At 38.2% G+C, this 21,466-nt stretch overlaps 3 protein-coding genes across 5 annotated transcripts; 2 read left to right on the forward strand and 1 right to left on the reverse strand.

Moving 5' to 3' along the window:
• Positions 1–3,509: 3,509 nt before the first annotated feature.
• On the forward strand, positions 3,510–16,293 carry LOC6575660 (mitochondrial carrier protein Rim2). 3 transcript variants are annotated; one of them, XM_015164749.3, is made up of 7 exons: positions 3,510–4,064; positions 12,647–12,881; positions 13,036–13,106; positions 13,446–13,577; positions 13,698–13,971; positions 14,033–14,250; positions 15,055–16,293. In XM_015164749.3, the coding sequence occupies exons 1-7, from the start codon at positions 4,021–4,023 to the stop codon at positions 15,179–15,181; spliced, it is 1,101 nt and encodes a 366-aa protein (XP_015020235.1). In that variant the 5' UTR covers positions 3,510–4,020; the 3' UTR covers positions 15,182–16,293. The 3 variants fall into 3 exon arrangements, with proteins under 3 accessions (XP_015020235.1, XP_002001669.1, XP_032584734.1); XM_002001633.4 differs by having other exon boundaries at positions 12,647–12,860; XM_032728843.2 differs by lacking the exon at positions 3,510–4,064 and having other exon boundaries at positions 12,685–12,816.
• A 554-nt stretch (positions 16,294–16,847) lies between these two features.
• On the forward strand, positions 16,848–20,649 carry LOC6575661 (WD repeat-containing and planar cell polarity effector protein fritz). Its single transcript, XM_002001634.4, has 7 exons — positions 16,848–17,565; positions 17,791–18,094; positions 18,154–19,104; positions 19,172–19,617; positions 19,678–20,081; positions 20,142–20,301; positions 20,360–20,649. The coding sequence occupies exons 1-7, from the start codon at positions 17,163–17,165 to the stop codon at positions 20,470–20,472; spliced, it is 2,781 nt and encodes a 926-aa protein (XP_002001670.1). The 5' UTR covers positions 16,848–17,162; the 3' UTR covers positions 20,473–20,649.
• LOC6575662 (39S ribosomal protein L48, mitochondrial) lies at positions 20,591–21,446 on the reverse strand. Its single transcript, XM_002001635.4, has 3 exons — positions 21,337–21,446; positions 21,175–21,273; positions 20,591–21,114 (listed from the first exon to the last, which is right to left on the reverse strand). The coding sequence occupies exons 1-3, from the start codon at positions 21,346–21,348 to the stop codon at positions 20,680–20,682; spliced, it is 546 nt and encodes a 181-aa protein (XP_002001671.1). The 5' UTR covers positions 21,349–21,446; the 3' UTR covers positions 20,591–20,679.
• Between the last annotated feature and the right edge of the window lie 20 nt (positions 21,447–21,466).

Consider the following 21,466-nt stretch of genomic DNA (forward strand, 5'->3'; position numbering starts at 1 on the left):
ATTACATTTTTTTATTTACCGAGGAAAATTGTTTCCAAGAATTGCTATTGCATACTTTTCGGGTGCTGAAAAATTCTGACTTAAAATATAACGAATTAAAGATGTGGATGGAAATATAAACTGTCCTAGGATATAATAAAATAATAGGTATAAATAATTTGTAAAGATTTAATTAATCAAATTTAAACTTTGCAAATCGCATAATATATATGTATATATTTGATTTTGATTTATATTCATTAGATATAAGCGCATTAAGCGCATTCAACGTTCGTTCAGTTGCGTTTTTGTTTATGCATGTTACAAGCACATTTAAATGCCGCTTGCATTTGTGCTTGTGTTCTTGCGCTCACATGTTGTCTGTCGCATCACACCTGCTCTCTCTCTCTCGTTTGCGCTCTCGTGCTCAATCGTACTCTCTCTCGACGGAATGAGAGCGAGCACACGGTTCGGCATTAATGCTGCATGCGATAACATGCCAGAAGTGTGCGAGTTGCCAGCCCGCCAACTCTAACCCCCTTTCTGACTCCATAACATTGGCTTGGGAGTTTTGCGCTTTTGTTTTTGCCTTTTCCGTTTCTTTTTTTGGGCTGGCCACGCTGCACTGCTTAGCGCAACTGTACACCCTAAAGCAGAAAAGTCAGCAGTAGCAGTAGCAGCAGCCGCACTGGCAACAACAACAAGCGGCAGCTAAAGCAACAATAACAACGCTCGTCTTTGCATGCGTTTCCACAACACATTTGCCAAAATGGCCACGGCGTCAGCGCAATACGTATACGCCACGTAGCGCCGCCATCGCGACGTGCACGTGTCGCCGGCGAGTGGAATAGGGAGAGAGAGTGAGAGTAGAGACCCATGGTCCTTTCACTCACTTTATTCTCCGCTGCCTGCGCTCTCGATTAAGTGCTTCCCCCGCTGTCTCTCTCACTCTCTTTCTCTCTCTCTCTCTGTTTCTTTCATTCTTACTCCACTTTGCTCATGCTCATTTGTTTTGTTTATGCCGCACAGCTGTGAGACAGCCGAAAATCATTTTAATCGCCATTTTTTTGGCCGTTTAAAATGGACATGCACACAAACCAGGGATGGGGAGTTATTTTCAAGGTCGCTGCTGAGTGTTGTGTGAGTGTGCGTGAATTGACATTCTTATTGGCGTCAAGTGGCGACATTCAAAACTATTTCAAGCCATAGTCAACCAGCCAGTTACAGTTACAGTTACAGTTACAGTAATTAAAACGGACATATAGACGCGCCAAAAGTTTTGGGTGTTGCATTGGAGTTGGCAAGTAAGTTAGCTTGCCGGCCTATGCAACATGAATCACGCAAGCCCCACAGCACGCTAAATAAAAGAAATGGAAAAATGACGCCAGCTAGTAGCACACACCGCACCCGTTCCCACTCCCGCTCCGCTTTCCAGTGCCAGCACCACATTTTTCTGCTGACAGTTCGCACCATGCGTGGTGTTGATCGATGTCTGTTTGTGTGTGTGTATATGTGTATTGGTATGGTTGTTATAACAGATACGCGAATTGTTATTCGATGCGCTCATTTCCAAGGAAACTTTACCCATAAAAAGTAGGAACTTAACATATAAAACAACACGGCTCTGCAGTTGGGGGCTCTAGTTCTAGCTAATTTTTTTATCAGGTGTTTGGCATTTGCGCTAGGAGCTTCTCTTTGTCCTTCAACTAAAGTTTTTTAGCACTGAAAGAAAATAATATTGTAATATATCAGCAAATATGATATCGAGTATTTCTTTTTCTTAGCAAATATCGCAAATCTCGTATGCATCGTGACATTCTACGAAGATCACTCACGAGTCATCCCATAAATTGTAAATAACTTCGTTTTCGTTGAGTGTATAGCTAAAAAGTGGGCTGAAATTTATGGTGCTGTATTTGCTTATTAAATGCTTTGCCAATTTTTACAAGAGACACACATTCACATTTGGACATTCCACAAGGGCCACAATTGACCTCTGTTGACAAACTGGCAAGTGGCAAGTCAAAATGGCGACCAAGGTCGGCCATGGAGTTAAACAACGCTGGCCTTTAATTAGCTTTGCCAGCAGTGGCAGCAGTGCCAGCAGCAGCAGCCGGATTACTCATACGTAACGTGGTACGAGTGAGTGCGAAAGAGTGAGAGAGACCTAGGAGCAGGGAGCGACGCCTATTTCTGCCCATTGTTTCAATCGACTCCAATGCAGTGCTTGTGTGGTCAAACGTGCATTGAGTGGCACGTGGCACGGCACATTCAAAGCCGGCTCAAAGGGTAAAGCAGGCTATGTTAATGTCAGGGTCAACCTAGTTGCAGACATGCATCGAATTGACTATATTATTTAATCTATTCGAATTAGAGCAGGTATTTCTCGTTCGAGTCCTCAAGTCCTTTAGTTGGTTCACAAGTTCAGCTGCTTGTACTTGAGTATTCTAGTTCGATTTGCTGAATACACTAGCTCAGCTCTTTCTTTAGGTCAAATTGATGAATCAGTTCAGTACTTAAATTTGCAGTCGTGAACAATTTCGTTTTCTTTGTTTTTGTTTCTGTTTATTTGATTCCACAGTTCATTTGTTTGTGAATAATTTGATTCGATATTTAGTTGATGAACATATGAACAGTTTGTGACTGGTAGTTGAGTAATAACATATTTCGAATAATAATTTCAGATTACAACGCTCACTGAACTGATTCAGTAGTTCAATTAAATGAACCGTAGAATTTTACGTATTGTGAACGAAAAGCCTCAACTCTATTTCGCATGCCCATAATAAACATAAATCAAGGAATTATATTATATATACATATATAAAAAGTACAGTTTTACACTGTTGTTCATTTTTCCGCATTATTTAAAAGCAATTGACAGCGTCGACAGCTGCTTTGGGGACACAGCCAGATACCACAATTGTTGACCTTGACTTGCCAGTTGACAATTAAAGTTATTTTCATTTGCTATTGGGGACATGTTTATTTAACGCCAATATGGCCAAAAAACAAGGGCCATGCATAAAATATAAACAAAACCCATTTGATATTTATATATATATTATATATCAAATAATTATTTAGTGGGTGGCGTGAGGGGTGAGAGTGAGAGTGAGAGTGTGTGAGAGAGAGAGAGAGAAGTAGAGTGAGAGAGAGGGAGGGGGAGAAAGACATGTGTTTGGGCTTGGAATGTAAATGTAATTATAATCTACAATTTCCATCGTAAGCATTGATTTTCCCATTCGCTTTTATTTGATGAATTATTTAAACTAACATGTTAATTAACAGACTGCAACAGCTAAGCATAGACTCAAGAACTGTTAATTAACATAAAATTACAAGTATGGAAATGAAATTTTTAAATCTCAACAAAATTGGCGCCACAAAAGGTAAAGTGTGACCAGATATTTAAGACTCATATCACATTAAACATCATGTGGGTATCGATTACTAAATCAAACTATCGCAGTGTACATATCGAACAATGTGAACAATGTTATCGTAACAACACTCATCCCAAGCTCTTCAGTTCTACTTTGTAAAACCAACGGAATAGACGTACACGAGTTAATTGCTGAATTCGCCGAAAATCAAAGCAAAAAAATAAAAATATATATATATGTATACACATATATATTTTTTTATATGAATTTCACATATAATTTAGCCAGAAAAGGGCCTTTAAGTGTCACTCAGTTATAAAAGTGCTCTATTTGTTCATATATTTATCCAAATATTATATCTTGGTGTTTGATAAGAAAACCGTGAGAATAGTTGTTGTTGTAGTTGCATAACCCCCGCGACAATTGTAAGCGCCAAAATAAGAACGTCCGAGAGAAACAACTACAGCAACATCAATCAACTCTAGTACGAAAATTTCATTGTCGCTTATGCAAAACAAAAACAAAGAAGCGCAGACCGAATATAAAAAGATTCCATTGCCGGGAGCACAGCCGTTTCCCCGGCTCCGGGGCCCCACAGGCCGTCGAGCTACAAGCGCTCGTTAATATTATTTTAAGGGAAAATCAAAAGTCGATTATGTCCCAAAATCGTGATACGCTGATACATTTACTAGCCGGCGCGTAAGTGTTGAAAATATGTTAATATTTGTTGTATGTTATTTTTGTTATTGTCAATTGCGTCTTATCGGCAAAGCCTAGAAACCGGTTTTAGTAGGAATCTTAAAGCAAAGAGAGCAACGGCGCAGTTGCGTTTAAGTAGTTGAACAACAACAATAATTAGACAAATTGACCCGCTGCAGTCGCGAAAGTTGGCATAGGCGCCAAAAAACAAAATAAGAAACAGATAGAAAGCAAAGCAAAGCAAAACTAACAAACAACAACACCAAAGCAGACATCAGCACGCACACATGTGCCCACATATATATGTACATGTGTATATTTGTATGTGTGAATCGTAATCATCTGTTCAAATCATGCAGTGTTCACGTGTTTAGTTTATTTTTGGCAGCAGCAGCAGCCGACGTTACGGCCCACGTTGCGCAAAAATAATTAATAATAAATAATAAATAAATAACAACAAAATTATAATAAATGTCACAGTAAAGCTTTAGAATAAAGCAAAGGAAAAGCTGGCCTTGATTGCACAATTTTGCCATTCACCCAAAACATAGAACTCTAATCTAATTGCGATTCCAACTAGAAAGAAAACTATTAATGAATTGTATTAATGAGAATGAGTACAAATGTGCATTGATTTATACCTGCTGCATAAAATTTACTCAACTAAAAAAATTAAAGAGCAGAGGCTATAGCTTAGCTCTCTCGTTCCTTATCTCTCACTAAAAACAATGAAGCAGTGGGTGGATTAGGAAAGCACTCTCTCTCTCTCTCTCTTACTCTCTCTCGCACCGCATCTTATTTCAGCGCTTGCCATTCCAACTTTATTTATTTGACTGAAGTCCAATAAGAACTCAATACAAATATTGTTTTTTAGCGAAACTTCATGTATCTGCTGATTATGCGCATTACAAATGCTCTATATGTAATATGGACAGAGGAAAAGCAGATTTGATTATTTATTTTATATAAATCATGTCGATGATGGAATTTAATTGAACGGGAAACCAATTGGCTAAGGGGAACTCAAATAACGAGCAACAATTGCGTTGTTATTGTCGCTTGTTATTGTGGTCTGCTATTTTTAGATCTGCATCTTAATTTATTTTTGTGCTTTTATCGTACACCCTACAACACACGCCACACGGCGAGGCATATTCGTTTCCACGCCCATCCCATTTTCAGGTGAGATCCAGTTGGCAAATGTTTTGTCAACCGGTTTTCAGTCCTGTCTTCTTCTTCAATTTCATCTTTGTTTTGCTGTTGTCAGATTGGGGGTAGCGGCTTCTGTTTACGTGTGCGAGCCGACCCGAGTCGAGTCGAGTCGAGCCTCTGCGAGCGTGAAATGTAAATAAATTAGGCGAGGGCTTGTTTTTAGCTGCGGAGTCGTTATAGTTTTTTTAGCTTTTGCTAAATACATTCATCATTCATTTGTGTCTCTTTTTCTTTTCGGGTAAACAAACAGAAAAAGTCGACTCTAGAATCAAGAATCAACAGGCTGCAACAGTAAATAACTTGATGATTCATCATAAAGAAAACGGTTAAAGCATCTTCAGTTTCTTTAAATTTCCTTATCACAATGCTTTTATAATATGTTTACATATATTTGTGTAGAACGTCTTTATTTTTATCAGGTTTAACATTATTATTAACGAGTTGTTAATAACGAGAGCTGTTTCTAGAAATTTCTGTAAATCAGAATTAGATTTTTCCAATGGTTCATTACAATGAACTATTGAACGTGTTCAGTAATGCTACGGAGAATATAGTTTGGTCGCTCATTAAATATATTTACATATCTATATTGAATTATTGAGGTCTTTATGAATGATTCCATCAACTGAGTCAACGTCAATTGTACAGAATCTTGAACTGAGTTACTTAAATTATTGCTATTGAACGTGACTTTGTAAGCCACCTTGCCCAAGATCAAGCTAAACTGCATAATGCCGGCCGGCCGGCCGGCCAGACAGACTGTCAGGCAGCCAGCCAGTCAGCCAACTGTATATATATGAATTATTTACAGTCTGCACTCGCCTATTAAGTTCGCCATGTAAACAGCTTTAAGCTAAGCAGAAGCTAGAAAAGAAACGAGAAGAAAACTCACGTTGCACATTGCACATTGCCTCTTTGCCTCTCTGTCTCTCTCTAGGCAACTTGAGCTGATTATACAACTGTTGTCTGGCTAGTGAAATTAACTCATGTGTGTTTTTCTATATACTATATACGCATATATAGCACATATCTATACATATATATATGCGTATGTATATCCATCTATTCCCAAGTATTTCTATCTTTCAAGCAGAATCTCGTGTTCACACACGTCACAAAATAACAACACACACTGCACACATAGATACACACTGCACACATACATATGCATCATAAATGCCCACTTTATCGATATAAATAAACTAAAACAAATTGTGACAGGCAACTATATATATTTTAGATGATATATTAGTGTATTCATATATCATCTATAGTATATAGTTGCCTATACTATATACTATATACTATGTACCAAAGGCCCTTTTCAACTTGAGTGCATTTCACAATTGCCGCAAGCAAATTGCTCTCAAGTTGCATTTTGCAATTTGCACATGCTTATCAGATTGTATATATAAATATACATGTGTATATCTATACTTTTGTTATTTGTTATATATTCGCATGTAGGATATGGCTGCATGTTTATCTGCATCTATTTGGCTGGCGCCCATAATTTTATTTTATTTATCTTATGACCTAGGTTAAAGGTGTTAAAGGGTATATACATTGATAACAAAGTTAAAAAATATAGTATGTATATGAATGCATTGACATAATAATATTAATAGCTGATGATTTACATGGGTTCCTAACGTCTCTAATTAATTTAATATAAATAAACGTGAAAAGAATCTATTATAACCCTATTTGAAGAACTAGTTCAAAACGAATTGCAGGGTATTTTTATAGTTGGTCACTCTCTAAATTTGTCGCAGGTTTTGTTGTTAGTGTTCACTTTTGTTTTCACAGAAACAAACACCGACAAATGCGGCCTGGCATTCGATTTGTTTTGGTTTTCTGTCGACCGTCGCCTCTATAAAGCAGGTGAGGAGGGAAATAAACTTTTTCTGGCACATTGACTCAGTTGAAGGCGATTGCAGCTAAATAAACAACATTGCTAATAAGAAGCAGACATAGACTTAGATAGAAATAGAGATAGAGGATAGAGAGAGTGCACAATATATATATATATCGATATGGGTTAAGGGATGTAGGATGGAAGGCAGAGGTTAGAATATTAGGGATAAATGCTAGAGATAGAGGAAAAAGTCGGCATTCGACTATATAAATTATAATAGATCAGGCAGCGCTATTTATAGACCTCATCTAGCTGCATGCAACGTTTGTCTATCTAATGTGGGAAAATTTCCATGTCAAATTGTTTTCTATTCAAAATGAAATTTTCCATGTACCGAAACTTGGTTTTCGATCGGCCGAGCAAATATATATGTATATATTGTTGCTTTGTTTTGACCAATGTTTCATTTTGGCTGTAAGTTGGTTTGCGTGTCTTAACGCACGTACGCAGTATGTTAAGGTAATCTCATTTCTCGACTCTCTCTCTCCCTCTTATATATATCACTGCCACTGAAGTTGGTTGAATTTTAAGTTCTATTGTATAATTAGTACCTCATAACCCTAATTAAGGCAATTAATTAAATTTTTATTTATATACAGAACAAAAATAATTTAAAATGGCATTTTTTCTTGGGTTTTCTTCTGTGACCCTGAGAAATGTAAAATGTGCGCAAAATTATGTCAAGGCCGATATTTATATATCTATTACTAATGAGGAAGAGCTTGTTATTTATAAAGATTATATATATGCAGATATATATGTATATCTCATTTGATATGAATAAACTTGGCATTTTAGATAAACAAATTCAAAGTGTGTTTTGCGGCAGAAGAAGAGAATTTTATTTACAAACAAACATGAATATGTGAGTTTCTGAATATGCGAATAAATATGTGTGTAAATAGGTACGGCGGAACAATATAGAGGTACTCTTTATCATGGTCATAATTCTAAAGATAGTTTAATATAACAGGTCTGATTGTAAATATAATAATAAAGATTAGGATCATAATAATTTCTATTATCACATAAATTTAGTTATGATTCAAATAGTGATGTTCAATGATAGAATGAATGAATATGAATATTCTTATTATAATAATCTTCATATTGATAACATTTTATAAAATTAAATGAATTAATTAGAATTATCAGTACTAACTTCATCATTATCATAATGATTATCAATCTGTTGATATTATACACTGACACTGACACTACTGAGTCAAGTGGAAGTATAGTACATTAATTAGATTTGATCAATGTCGAAAATCGGTTTATAATATATACTATACTAAACTAATTTTATACATTTAAAAAGGTCGGTTCGGGAAACCAACCAATTATCCCATTTTCCATATAAACAATCAAAAATTAGACAGGAAGCTATATAGGCTTGTTGATAGAACCATGTAGAACGGCATACTATATATATCTAGTATATATATATATATATACATGGTATATATATTCTCATGGCAGATTCCGTTTCAAGTTCAATGCTAAAGCAAATCAACGCGTGCTAATGTGCTGGTGAATCGTTCATGAGCGAACAATCATTTGAGGCATAAATATGTTCATGACCTATTGAAATAGATTTGGTTTTATTAAACTCTAAACAAGTTCAACAAACGTTTCCACAGTCTCATTCACTGATTAAAGAACAGATTCGTTTAATTCAACATGTTGTCAGGTCAAAACGAACATTTTGACTGATATATCAGCTCATATGTATATGAAGCCCTCGTATCTTGAACTGCATTCGACAGCGGACATTGCAGACTACGATATCTACAAATAGCCCGAACTCAATGGCCTCACACACGCCTACAGATCGCATGAAAGAACAAGAAAAAAGGGGGAAATATTATTTCACTGAATCGTCTCGGAAGCCATAAACGCCACACGCGCCAGATGAGTATCGAAAATTTCCTTCTTTTTTTTTTTGGCAAACAGACGTTACCGAATTCGAATTCGAATGCAAGCGAGCCCCGTGAAGCGGGCCTTGCAGGTGGCAACCACGAATTTCGGGCATGTTCTGATAACAGCTATGCTCTAGCCACTTTATACCCAATAAACCAATGCGTCACGGGCGACTTTGACTCCCGAAAAATTCTCCTTCTTCTCTACGGCTTATATATATTTATTGCGCCGTTGGTGGCAAATCTTATCGCCGAATTTTGACGTCGCCTCTCCAAAATCTCTTCTTTGTTGCGCGTTTTGCAGACACGCTAAAATGTTTTGTTTGATAACAAAAAAATTTAATGCGAAATTACGAAATCGGTGGAAAGTTTTTGTTTATAGGTCAGGCCGAGCTGTGCGATAAAAATTGTCTACGAGATTTGAGTCTTGAATTAGAAGAGACTAATAATATAAAGATAATGAAATGGGCATAAATTAAAATAAGAGAAAGTAATTTTCACTACGAGAGATGAATTAAAATCAACTAAATCAGCTTATCCTGCCATTAGTGAATAAGAACTGATGAGGGCTGCGTTAAAGTTGTTCCTTCATGAACTAAAGCTCGATAACTAAGCTCTCTTTCAATTGAGCTAGTCAGCTGTTGAATCATTGAATAACTGAGCAATATGTATGTTAATGAATGAGTAAATAGGTGAATTAGTATTGAGATAGTTGAATGTCTTTTGGTTAGACTCGCAATAAGTAGACTCTGCTAGCTTCCCCCTCTTTTGTTCTCCTTGCAGCCCTGAAGCTCTCGACAGCCGACAGCGTAGTCTGCTGACGATGGAATTGCTAGGTTCTTGAAATAGCTAGACAGACTCGCAGCTGCTTACATCCTGCCAACTTGCTGTTGGGTAATATTCAATAGATACATGGCATATAGATATATAAGATGGGTTACATTTATAAATATACGACCTAGTCCCCATAACTCTAACCGAATATTACGTAAAGTTACGTAACACATAATGAAGTGTAACAGGATAGTATTCAATAACTATAAAGAATCTGAGCCAATGAGCTTATTAGTATTGCGTTCCATTCATTAGATCTATGAACATATTTGATTACAACTCGTTATTTTGCCACAATTCACTGATTTCTTTTGTCGCATTCCACAGATGAGTTAAGTGACTTCTATTTATATTTATAAATACATATATGCATGTACAAATATATGTGTGTATTTATATAGATAATGGCACATCTGTCATCTGTGTGTCCGGTTGTCTGTTCGTTTATATTGAATTTCTCACCCAGAGCTCTATTGTTGCTGCCTGCTAATGGTGAAATTCAATAGACGTCTGCTACCGCATTTCTCGTTAATAAGTTGATACAATTTGTATAATAATTATTGCTCTCATTATTTATTGTTGATTTAGCTGTGGTGTTACACGGCTATCGACTCTGTTCATAAGGTCAATCGGGCAACGTCTTTCAAACACCTAAACATATGGCGTGTTTCAATGCTGTACAAGTTTGCACCGGTTGCTCGTGCTCAATTATGTCACAGGTCGTTAGCAGATTCCAGGCTCAGATTTCTTTTGCACATTGTCTACACAAACATATAGAGTGTATATTTGTAGAACATAAGTCAAGTCAAATCCAGCTCTGGATGCCTGATAAGCACACGTGGCTTTGTTCGGCATTGGCAATTCATTTGGTTGAGGCACGGCGGGTTATCAGCCAGCGCTGGGGTCAACGTAAAGCCGGACTAAACCGGTTTGCATGTCGCCCCTGCTGTAATCACAACTCGATTTGTGAAATTGTTTACTAGTTTGTATACTGCCTATAGAACCCAGAGGGGTAAGTGCCATTGGGAGGGGTCTGATCTGATGCATGATTGGCATTAAATGCACTGAACTCTTGATAAGATAAGAGTCAATAATATGGGACAGCTATTTCTATATATTTATATATACATAGTATATATATGCATAGTAAAGGTCCTCGGCTATCTTAGATATCAGGTGATTTCGACTATGCTATAGCACTACAGATAATTGAAATCAATCAGTTCAATGAATTTTCTTTATTATGCAACAAAGGAGTGCTGTACTCGGGAGTGTTCGACTAGGAAACCTGACATCTGATTTCACATATATGTATATCATATACATATATGTTTATTAACATTTTATTGTTCGTTGTTGTTGTCGACATCGCTGCCTTCTGTTCCTTCATCGATCAAACTTTCTCTGCGATTTACTGTACTTCTCATTAATTCACGAGCCTGACAAATGCAAACAAGGCAAAAATGGGGTAGACTAGGTAAAATCGCTTTTGTTTATCGTATTCATTGTCATGAGAAATCTGAAATAAATAATGCGGGTATACAACCATTTTAACTTAATTGTTTCACGTGTTTCGTATGATTTTCCTAACTACTTACTAAAGCGATAAGAATACCCTTCTTTGAGTTCTTTATCAGTAGTTATGTATAGAAGATTGGCAAAAGTGAGGTAAGAGATCTAACGTAACGGTTTCGATCATAGGATAATTTCATTCCGATATTTTCAGTGTTTCACACAATGAATAATTTATATGCCATGGATGATATCATCAATGGTTATATAATATTTGATATTATACATATTACAGATGTCGAATGAGATGATTTTTACTGCATTGCAAAGTGCATTCCAAACCGAATCGATTTCGTATGGTAGCTGTAAATCTGTCAAACTACAATGGCAAAAGCTTTTTAAGAACAAAATGCGTAAACAGTTATATATAAAGAAATATATATATTATATTGGATATACAAGATATATTTAGAATATTGCCACAAAGGAAAAAATAATCTTTGTGTTCAATTTGGCAAAATTTGTTTTAATGTTTGTTCTGATCGCATTTCAACAATTTGCGTAATATGTAGTTCTTATTGTACAGGGAGAACTGCCTATAAAGAACTGATATATAAATATTTAGAATTTAGAATTGATCGAGGAACTATATATTTACCATTTTATTATAATATTTATATTTATCGATTTTGCGTAATCAAAGAAGTAAAGGTATCAGATATTTGCGTATGCTTAAGGTTGTTAGACTTATTTTCGCGTGTATTTGTATTTTTAGCAGTCGTGCCAAAAATTTAAGATTTCTATTTGCTGAAGATTGATATCTTTAATTTATAAAGAGAAAACAAAAATAGTTCTTATACTAAAAGAGTCTAGGCTTTCCTATTATATAATAATTTAATATTTAGATATGAAAATGTTTAAATACGTGCACATTCGTTACCTTTATTCCGTAGACTGAAAATAGCTTCAGGATTCAATGGAGAGCCTTGGAGAGTACAAAGAATTATACTCTAGTATATATGTTATTTGAGTTTTTTTCTCATAGTTTCTATTGACTTCCATTACCTTCTATAAATAGAAACACCAAGGTCAAATATATGCATATTTGTGTGTGGAAGACTGGAGTATCAAAGTGTTCCTACATATCTAATCTTATCTTTTGCTTATCTTGGTTTTCCTTGCAGATCCGCTGGCACAGTTGGTGCTGTGGTCACATGTCCCTTGGAGGTGGTCAAAACGCGTCTGCAGAGCTCGACGGCGTTTCAGCCCACGGCGGCGACGACACGTATTGTCGAGCCAGTTGGCGGACCGGCGAATGGCGGCGCTTCTGAGCTGTTGCGGCCGGAACAACGACGTAAGCTAAGCACAACGATATTACGTAACAGATCACAGCCACAGGTGATTGGGGGTGTGCGTAGGGTAGTACCAAATTCTTATTATTGTTATTATTTTCATATTCTCTCCATTCTCCATTCCACTGATCTTAACCATCGTCGTATGCTCGAGTACTTCATGTCCATTGCATTACCAGTTATCGATAGACTCGCAAGTATAATCGATATTGTTTTTACAGATTATGGCTATATCACATTGCGGCATCTCCTCGACTACCCCAAAAACCATGAGTATCATGCAGTGTCTCCGGTAAGTAGAGAGAAAGTATTTAGGAAAATTGAAAAGAAAAATTATCGATCGGTAATCACATTTGCTATCGATTGTGTAGGCACACAGTCAAGGTGCTCGTCTCTTCCCATTTTACTCACAACTGTTGGCAACGAAATTAGATCGAACATGTTATCGATAACTCTGTCACTTGCATAGCTTTCAAGTCATTTTGCACTGGAACCTCTTAATTGAACATTATTGAACTAGTTTTAGTTCAGCTTGGCACATTGTCCAGCACTGGATTACAAAATGTACTATTTTGAATTAATTCTTGCCGCTCTACAACACTAATTGCGTATTTATTTCATTGTTATCTAGATACATTGTACAAAATGAAGGTCCCCGCGCTTTGTTCAAAGGTCTTGGACCCAATCTGGTGGGCGTGGCCCCATCGCGTGCCATCTACTTTTCCACCTATTCACAGACGAAGAACTCGCTCAACAGTTTGGGGTAAGTGAAAACCAATTGTAAAAAAAAGTCCTCATATTATATGATGCGTCTGATTGCTTATATATGTATATTATATGCCTATAGTATATCATTCTAATTGATTGATCTTCCAATTTCTAGTTTCGTTGAGCGCGATTCGCCCCTGGTTCACATAATGAGCGCTGCAAGCGCTGGCTTTGTCGCATCGACGGCAACGAATCCCATTTGGTTTGTGAAGACGCGTTTGCAGCTGGACTACAACGCGAAGGTGCAAATGACGGTGAGACAGTGCATCGAACGGGTCTATGCACAGGGCGGCATTGCTGCCTTCTACAAGGGCATCACAGCGAGCTACTTTGGCATCTGCGAGACGATGGTGCACTTTGTCATCTACGAGTTCATCAAGTCGAAGCTGGTAAATATTTATTTGGAAATCACTTTTGAAACTCTCTAAAATATCTCGTGTCCTGTCACAGTTGGAGCAACGCAATCAGCGGCATTCGGATACGAAGTCTTCAAGAGATTTCCTCGAGTTCATGATGGCTGGCGCTGTATCGAAAACAATTGCCTCCTGCATTGCTTATCCACATGAGGTGGCACGAACGCGTTTGCGCGAGGAGGGCAACAAATACAATAGCTTCTGGCAAACGCTGCACACGGTGTGGAAGGAGGAGGGTCGCGCCGGACTGTATAGGTGTGTGTTTTATACTTGCTTGTTTACCGTTTCGTGGAGTTCCCTCTCCTTTAAAAATAGCCGATTAGCAGAGGCATAGCCTGTTAACCTTTTCAGAGAATTCCCCTCTTTGAAATGGTGATTTTTCTTTACAATTGTCAGAATAACAAATCTATAGATTGTTAATTTTTTCATGGAACTCAGATTATAAAACAAAAATTACACTTGACATAGATCAGTAGATTGATGTATAGAACCAATATTGTTTGTAGATAAGCCACATACAAAGAAAATGTCAATTAGCACTTGACGTGCCTTTTACTAACATTATTTCAATACAGATTGAACTGATTTACATTAATTTAATAATAATTTCCTTTAAATTCAGAATCAGGTTTCAAAATCTAAGCTCACGGCAGGAAATTAGCTTAAATCATAAATATTATCAAGTTTATTATTTTCATATATCCACCTCTGTTAATTAATTTACCAAGTAATTATAATTTACATGCCACGCATAGATATGGTTCTTATATATTAGCGTAGGTTCAGGCAAATGAAATTTTTTGATGCTTTCTGCTAATTTGTTGTCATAACGAATCGCCCACGATTTCTGGTCGACCTAGCTAAAAATTCAAAATTCTTTTAAAAATATCTTTTGCGACGCATTTTGTTTCAATTCGGCTTGATTTAAGTTCATTATCACTCGCGTGCTATATATAAGAATATTTATATATTCGCATATGTATACTAAATATTGAAAGTTCGCTCGCACTCGGAACCCCTCAATATTTGCACTATCTAATTAATTTGTGTATTTTGCAGAGGCTTGGCCACGCAACTGGTGCGACAGATACCCAACACGGCGATCATGATGGCCACCTATGAGGCGGTGGTTTACGTTTTGACGCGACGCTTTAATAATAAATCGAATGAGTTTTACGATTTTTAAGGAAACACCTTTTATGCCACGCCTACTCAGACAGAATGAGGGACTAGTTAACAGTGAAGAAACCCAATCTGTGCATATATGTATATATGCATATAAATATCTGTATACCTATATATATTTAGTAGTGACTGCAGCAAACTTATCTATAATTGTAATTTAAATGTGGTATTGTTTATGTTTTTCTAGGCGATTTACCAACGAGCCGAAAGGTTTTGGTTAATTAGCTGCTAAGGCAACGAACTCTAGAGACTTACAATCAAAAACAAAACGTTGACCGCACGAATTATATATATTCTACAATATCTGAAAAGCAAGGCCAAAAACAAACAAACAAAAAAAGAAGAAATATATTAAGTAAATAATTTCAATTGAGTTGGAAAGGATTCGCAAGCGTTATTCAAGTTCAAAAAGGCTAATTAGTTAAAAATTAAATATATAACTAAAAACAAGGATTGATATTTTGATATATAAATTCACATGTATATAGAGTTTTAGCATACTTCCAAACAAAAATAAACACACATATATAAATATATATTTATCATGTACATTATAGTTGAAGAAAAGATGAATGTGAGAAACGTTATATGTGTATATAAAGGCATATGTAACAAACTGCTTATAATATAGTTTATCTCGTTGCCTTCCTAGTTTCTAGGTTTAAGTAAGCACAATCTGTAGTAATGACAAGGGATCGCAGTCATTAGGCGCGCAAATTTGCCGTCATATATATATATATATATATTATAATTATGTACACATGTAAATTAATCTTATTGAAACAAATTTAAAAAAGAAACGAAGGAAAAATATCGGTATGCACGCAGCGTATACGTAATTTGTTGTGTTAAGTTTTCTCAAATGCGATATATATTTTAGTTATTCATTAATACATTTAGTTACTTAACGATACGTTGCTGTTTATTTAGTGATTATTATATATACATATATAATGCCACTATATATTTTATAGTGCCTTTAATCGTATTTAATTTTTTAAAAATTAAAAAAAAGAACCGAGCAAAGAACGAAAGAAAAGTACTGTGAATATTTGATAACAATCTTAATTGAATGGTGAAATCAATAAATAAAAATTTTTGTTTTAAAATAAACATTGTTTATAACTAATAAATGGGTATTCGTTTAAGTGCTTTGCCTAATCTAATCTAACGCTATGTCTACGAAATATCGCGCATAGTGCAACACGTTTGACCACCGATCTCCAGGGGCAATAAATAATAATAAATGTTAAGTTAACTTGTAGTTAGATTAAAAAGCATAGACCCCGACTTATCTTGAGCGTTGCTGGTCAATAGGAATTGAAGTTAACTAAGAGCCAAATGATTGCAAATTCACTCAAGGTTATATGTGTCCTTGCTTACAAAAGTTAGCATTCATATTTTTAAATATTGGCGCCATCAGCAACGAGCGCAAACCGCAACCACTGATCAATACTATAAAAAAAAAAACTAAGTTTGGAATTTATACTGTAGCTAATATTGTTGGTTGTTCCAAAACTATTTACAAACAAATTATATAAATTGACATTAAAAGTTGCTTAAAAACGCTGCGCATGCGCAATCTGTTAATTGTTAACAGCACTTTTAAAATTAGTCGCTGTTAGTTGCTTCGCACATCGATAACATCTATCGATATCAAACGGCAACAAGTGATCGCATCACTAAAACTCCAATTTTCAGTGTTTACGTTTGCTTGCGTCGTATTTTTGCTAAAAACAAAATACAAATTTTAACTATTTACGAAATTTGAACACGCAAAATAAGTGACATTTTGGTTATAGTTAAAATAGTGCTGTTCAAGATTGCTGAAAAACGTTGCGCATGCGCCATTCGCTTGGCCTCAAACTCGGTTTTGCCCTGGTTCGTGTAATCGTCGACACTCATTTGTGGTCCACACCCCAGATTTGAATGTTAATTTCCATTTGCGTTGACAATTGAGGCCATGCTTTAAGCGCGCTGCAATGCTGCTCAGCGAGCTGCACTTCTGGACAACGCAGCGCGACGAAGTGCGCATCAAGTGCAGCGATTTCGGCGCCTTCCGATATCAGCGCCAACGCGAGCTTTCGCAGGAGCTTAGGGCGCAGTCAAAGCGCGACTATACGGAGCGCCGCAATGGTTTGGCGGTGTTGAAGAACAGCCGCAAGGCTGGCGGCCGCCTAAAGGATAATCTAAAAAAATTGGAGGATCTGCTGCGCACACACAAGCTAACGCACTCCGAGTGGCAGGATGCAGCGCAGGTGCTGCTGCTCTTCGACAATGGAGTCATTGCTCACATCTGTGTGGATATCTATACGGGCGATATATTACGCATGGTATTTGACAAATATCTCGTTGGCAAGCTGGCTGGGGACCTGATCACCGATGGTGAGTGAATTGTGAAGTTGTTTTGTAGTTGTGCGTGTGCTTTGCTTGGAGAAATTTGCATTTTTAACGACTTTCTCACAGCGCAACAACAAAAGCAGCCGCAGTCGCTGCAACTGCAGCTACAGCAGCTGCACATTCCACATGCAATTATTGTAATTTATAATTAATGCTCATGTTTTGTTTATGCACTTTGTCTTGTCTCTATTTTTTGCCGTGTTTTGCCAGCCTTTTTTACACGCTCCCACATCGTGTTGGCCTACAATACCAACCAGCTGACAGTGGTGCATTTGCAGCGACCCAATGCTCGACCCCTCGGTCCGGAGAAAATCGCGAATATGGAGCCGCGTATATTTCATGTTATTATACCGGGTCTCGCATCTGAACGTAAATTAGCACGTCATCTAACTGTAAATGGCAGCAGAGATTTATTTGTGGTCTGGACACAATCCTCGCAGAACGAAGTGTATCCCTGGCGACCCACTATTCGGGATCAGGATCGTGCCAATATACACATATTTAAACTGAAAGCGTAATCAACAGATCAGTTTAATTTATTCTGCTTTTTAATTGATTCAAATTACTTTGCAGCTTGCAACTGGAATCGCTGGCCTATTGTTGGTCGGAGAATGATCCGCTTTGCGTGGACTTTTTGCGCAGCTCAGAGAATCAAATCATCACATTGGAGCAGAAAGTTTCCCGCAAGGGTGAGATCAGCGCTGAGATCTGCTCCTATGAATTGGCAACGGGCAAAATGCAGCGCACTGCAATTACCTCAATTGCAATGGGCACACAGATCTGTTGCTTTGCCTTCAGTCCGGATCAGGAGAAGCTCTTCCTGGGCAGCATCGATCGGAATATATGCTTGCACGACTTGGTGCTGCAGACAACCAAATATGTTAAGCAAATCGAAATTGTGCCAACGCAATGTGCTTGGCATTGCGATTCAGCTTTGCTCTGTGTGTCCAATGAGCGATCCGTGCTGCAGTGCTTCGACTTGGCCCTGTCACCCATTGGCAACCAGCTGCTGAGTGAGAGCGTAACGCCGACTAATCTGCTGGACCTCTCGCACTACTTTGCCGCACAGCCGACGCTTCTCAGCATAGCCTTCAGCCGCAAGCCGGACTTGGCTAACTTCTCTCACAACTATGCGCAAACGGATTGCCTGCTACTCTTGCTGTACGAGCAAGGTCCGTTGGCCTGCCTGCGCTTCTTTGGCGGCGCCGGCATGCGTGGCGATATTCACAATTCAGGATTGACGGCTGATGTCATTGCGGACAAGTATCTGCGCTTGCAGCAGCCAGAGCGAGCGGTCAATGTGCTTGCCTCTCTCAACTGGGAGACCTATGGAGCCATGTGTCTGATCACGCTGCACAAGATTGCGAACTATGTTTTCTTCTCATCTGATCAGCGACGACCTCGCTGCGATCTAATGGCCAGAGCCTTGAGCACGTTCGCTGACACGCTCTCTGAGGATACAAAGGATGAGTTCAGTGACCAGGTTTATGATCTAAAGCGTCGCTTTTGCTTTTTTTTGATGCGGTGAGTCGCAGCTGAATATAAAAAATATTAAATATTTTAATCTGATTTGTTGTCCTCTGTTCCATAGTAAGAATCTGTTCAGCGAAGCCTTTGAAATAGCCCATGACATAGCGGATTACGATCTATTCATGGACCTTTATAATCTGACCAAATGCATTGGAAGCTTGAGTGAATTTGCTCAGGTTGCTTTTGGACAAGCTGCTGCTATTATTCATGGCGATGATCAGGGCAATTTCAGCTCGACTATGGCCAGCGAATTACGTCCGGATTCTGTTTGCTCACAGTTGAGCTATACGACGCCCAGTCAGCCGACTGCTCTGAAAAACTATGTGCCACCCTTGCCTTCGTTTAAATCAAAGATTTTTAATGCTGAAATGATTAAGATTAATATACCTAAGCCTGAGCTGCGGCCAGCATTGATGGAACTGCGGACGCCAAAGCTGAGTGGACCCACGGCGAATACAGCCACAAAAGGCGGCAGCCAAGCAGCGCCTAAGCAAACTACTTTGAATGGTAAATAGCTCAACTTTATTCTATACTAAATTTGTTATATTGATAGGTTCCCTCTTGCAGGCACAGATTGGTCGCAGGATGTACCGGATCAGACAGTGGGTCTGCCGTTGCCCTTGTCGTTGCCGGCCAGTTCGCCTGTGCATCTACAGCAAAGTTCACAGCTCACATCACAAGTTGGCACACAGCAAGTTTCACAGCCCGGCTCACAGTTGACTCTGCCATATCATCAGCCCAAGTTTTATCAGCATCCGCTTGTCTCTGGCAACATACCAGCCATGCTGCCGGCGCTTGGTAATGAGGAGCATCAAAAGCGTTTGCTACTTAAAAAGCCAACAGCTTCCATACTCTCAAATGCAGCAGCAGCGACTCCGCTGCACAATGGCGACACGCCCAATGTGAAGAGCACGCCGGTGGAAAAAAACAAAGTCAAGTTCTCGGACACCATTCAGGTGGCTGTTGTGCCGGTAAGTCTTACACATACACTAAATAGCTCCCAGTTAAAGCTTTCTGTTTTCTTTCGCTAGGAGATACCACGTAAAGAGAAACCGTTGCCACCGAAACGCAATGGCTATTCACGCCCTGCAGCGCGACACTTGACTAATCCTCGCAAGGAACTGGCGGATAGTCTACCACTGTGTCATCCAAATGATGAGTACTTAAAGGATTTCAATCCCATTACAACGAGTGAGTAAAATCAAGGCATATATATAGTTTCATCTAGCTTACGTATAATTTTCTACAGATGTTAGCAAGCCGCCAACGAGAAGGAGGGGCGAGGAGGAGCCATCCAGCAACAGCAAACCGACGTCCAGCTCTTCGTCCTCCATCAAAGTTGTACACTTTGGCGTTGTCTAAGCGTTTTTTACGTAGTGCAATTTTATTAGTTTAAATAGTTAAGAATTCGTCTTCCATGTGTAAACGTTGCCGTCCACTTAGTGCAAAGCTTTAAATAGGAAAAGTTTCTATTTTAAACATGTTTCCCTTCTACAATTTTTACAGATTTATTCAATAAAATAAAAACTAGTTTTTAAATGTTTTTGCCAAATGACAAATGTGTGCAGATTATTTTTTCTTATTGGGCGTGGCGCCACCCATGCGCTCCAGCTCCGCCTTGAGATCGAGTAGATCCTTATCGGGCACATAGCGTCGTTCATCATGCTCATCTGTATGCTCCGACACCGTCAGATGAACGCCCTCCGGAAGCGCCGCTTGTGCAATCCTTAGAAATTGTGGATACACCGGTGCATCCACGTTGTTCAGCAGTAGGCTGCGTTCATAGGTGGTCAACTTGTACTCGGACTCAATGACCGTCGAATTGGGTCGCAGGCGTTGCACCTGTGTCTGCTGTGGGGGCAAAGCATAGCAGTCGGAGACATCCAAATCGAGGTACTCCGCCACACCGTGGAGGAATCGTTGATAGCTCTCGAGAAGTGGGTAATCGTAGCCCTTTATCTGTACATTGAGGCTTTCGTATTGCGGGAACTTGGGCTTAAGGGACTGCAAAATAAGTTTACATTTAATAATCTATTTATTTAAATTCATATTTCATTAAAAAACCTCGAGGTAGTCCGGCTCATATACACTGTAAGTATTACATCTAGTCGCAATCACCACTGGCTTTGACACTTGCAGTGCTACTCGCGCACTCGGCAATAGCTGTAAATATTAAATATAATAGTTTTAATACAAATTTATTACATTTTATTTATTGTTATTTACACGGCGCAGCATTTTGGGATTCACGTAGGTTATGTCACAACAGCTGATTGTTCATGCGATGCCATACACGATCAAGTCGCATGACAAGCGCTGAGTTCAAACAGCATAACGAATTGAGGAGAGAGTGATT

Source organism: Drosophila mojavensis, unplaced genomic scaffold, assembly GCF_018153725.1.
Source record: "Drosophila mojavensis isolate 15081-1352.22 unplaced genomic scaffold, ASM1815372v1 contig_36, whole genome shotgun sequence".
NCBI classification, from domain to species: Eukaryota; Metazoa; Arthropoda; class Insecta; order Diptera; family Drosophilidae; genus Drosophila; species Drosophila mojavensis.

Excerpts from the sequence above, each read along its gene's own strand:
- LOC6575660 (XM_015164749.3), top strand. The coding sequence starts at position 4,021 with ATGTCCCAAAATCGTGATACGCTGATACATTTACTAGCCGGCGC. Across the intron at positions 12,882-13,035 it reads TGATTGGGGGTGTGCGTAGG|ATTATGGCTATATCACATTG; the intron begins GTAGTACCAAAT and ends TTGTTTTTACAG. Across the intron at positions 13,578-13,697 it reads AACTCGCTCAACAGTTTGGG|TTTCGTTGAGCGCGATTCGC; the intron begins GTAAGTGAAAAC and ends TCCAATTTCTAG.
- LOC6575661 (XM_002001634.4), top strand. The coding sequence starts at position 17,163 with ATGCTGCTCAGCGAGCTGCACTTCTGGACAACGCAGCGCGACGAAGTG. Across the intron at positions 17,566-17,790 it reads TGGGGACCTGATCACCGATG|CCTTTTTTACACGCTCCCAC; the intron begins GTGAGTGAATTG and ends GTGTTTTGCCAG. Across the intron at positions 19,618-19,677 it reads TAAGCAAACTACTTTGAATG|GCACAGATTGGTCGCAGGAT; the intron begins GTAAATAGCTCA and ends TCCCTCTTGCAG.
- LOC6575662 (XM_002001635.4), bottom strand. Across the intron at positions 21,115-21,174 it reads ATGAGCCGGACTACCTCGAG|TCCCTTAAGCCCAAGTTCCC; the intron begins GTTTTTTAATGA and ends CTTATTTTGCAG.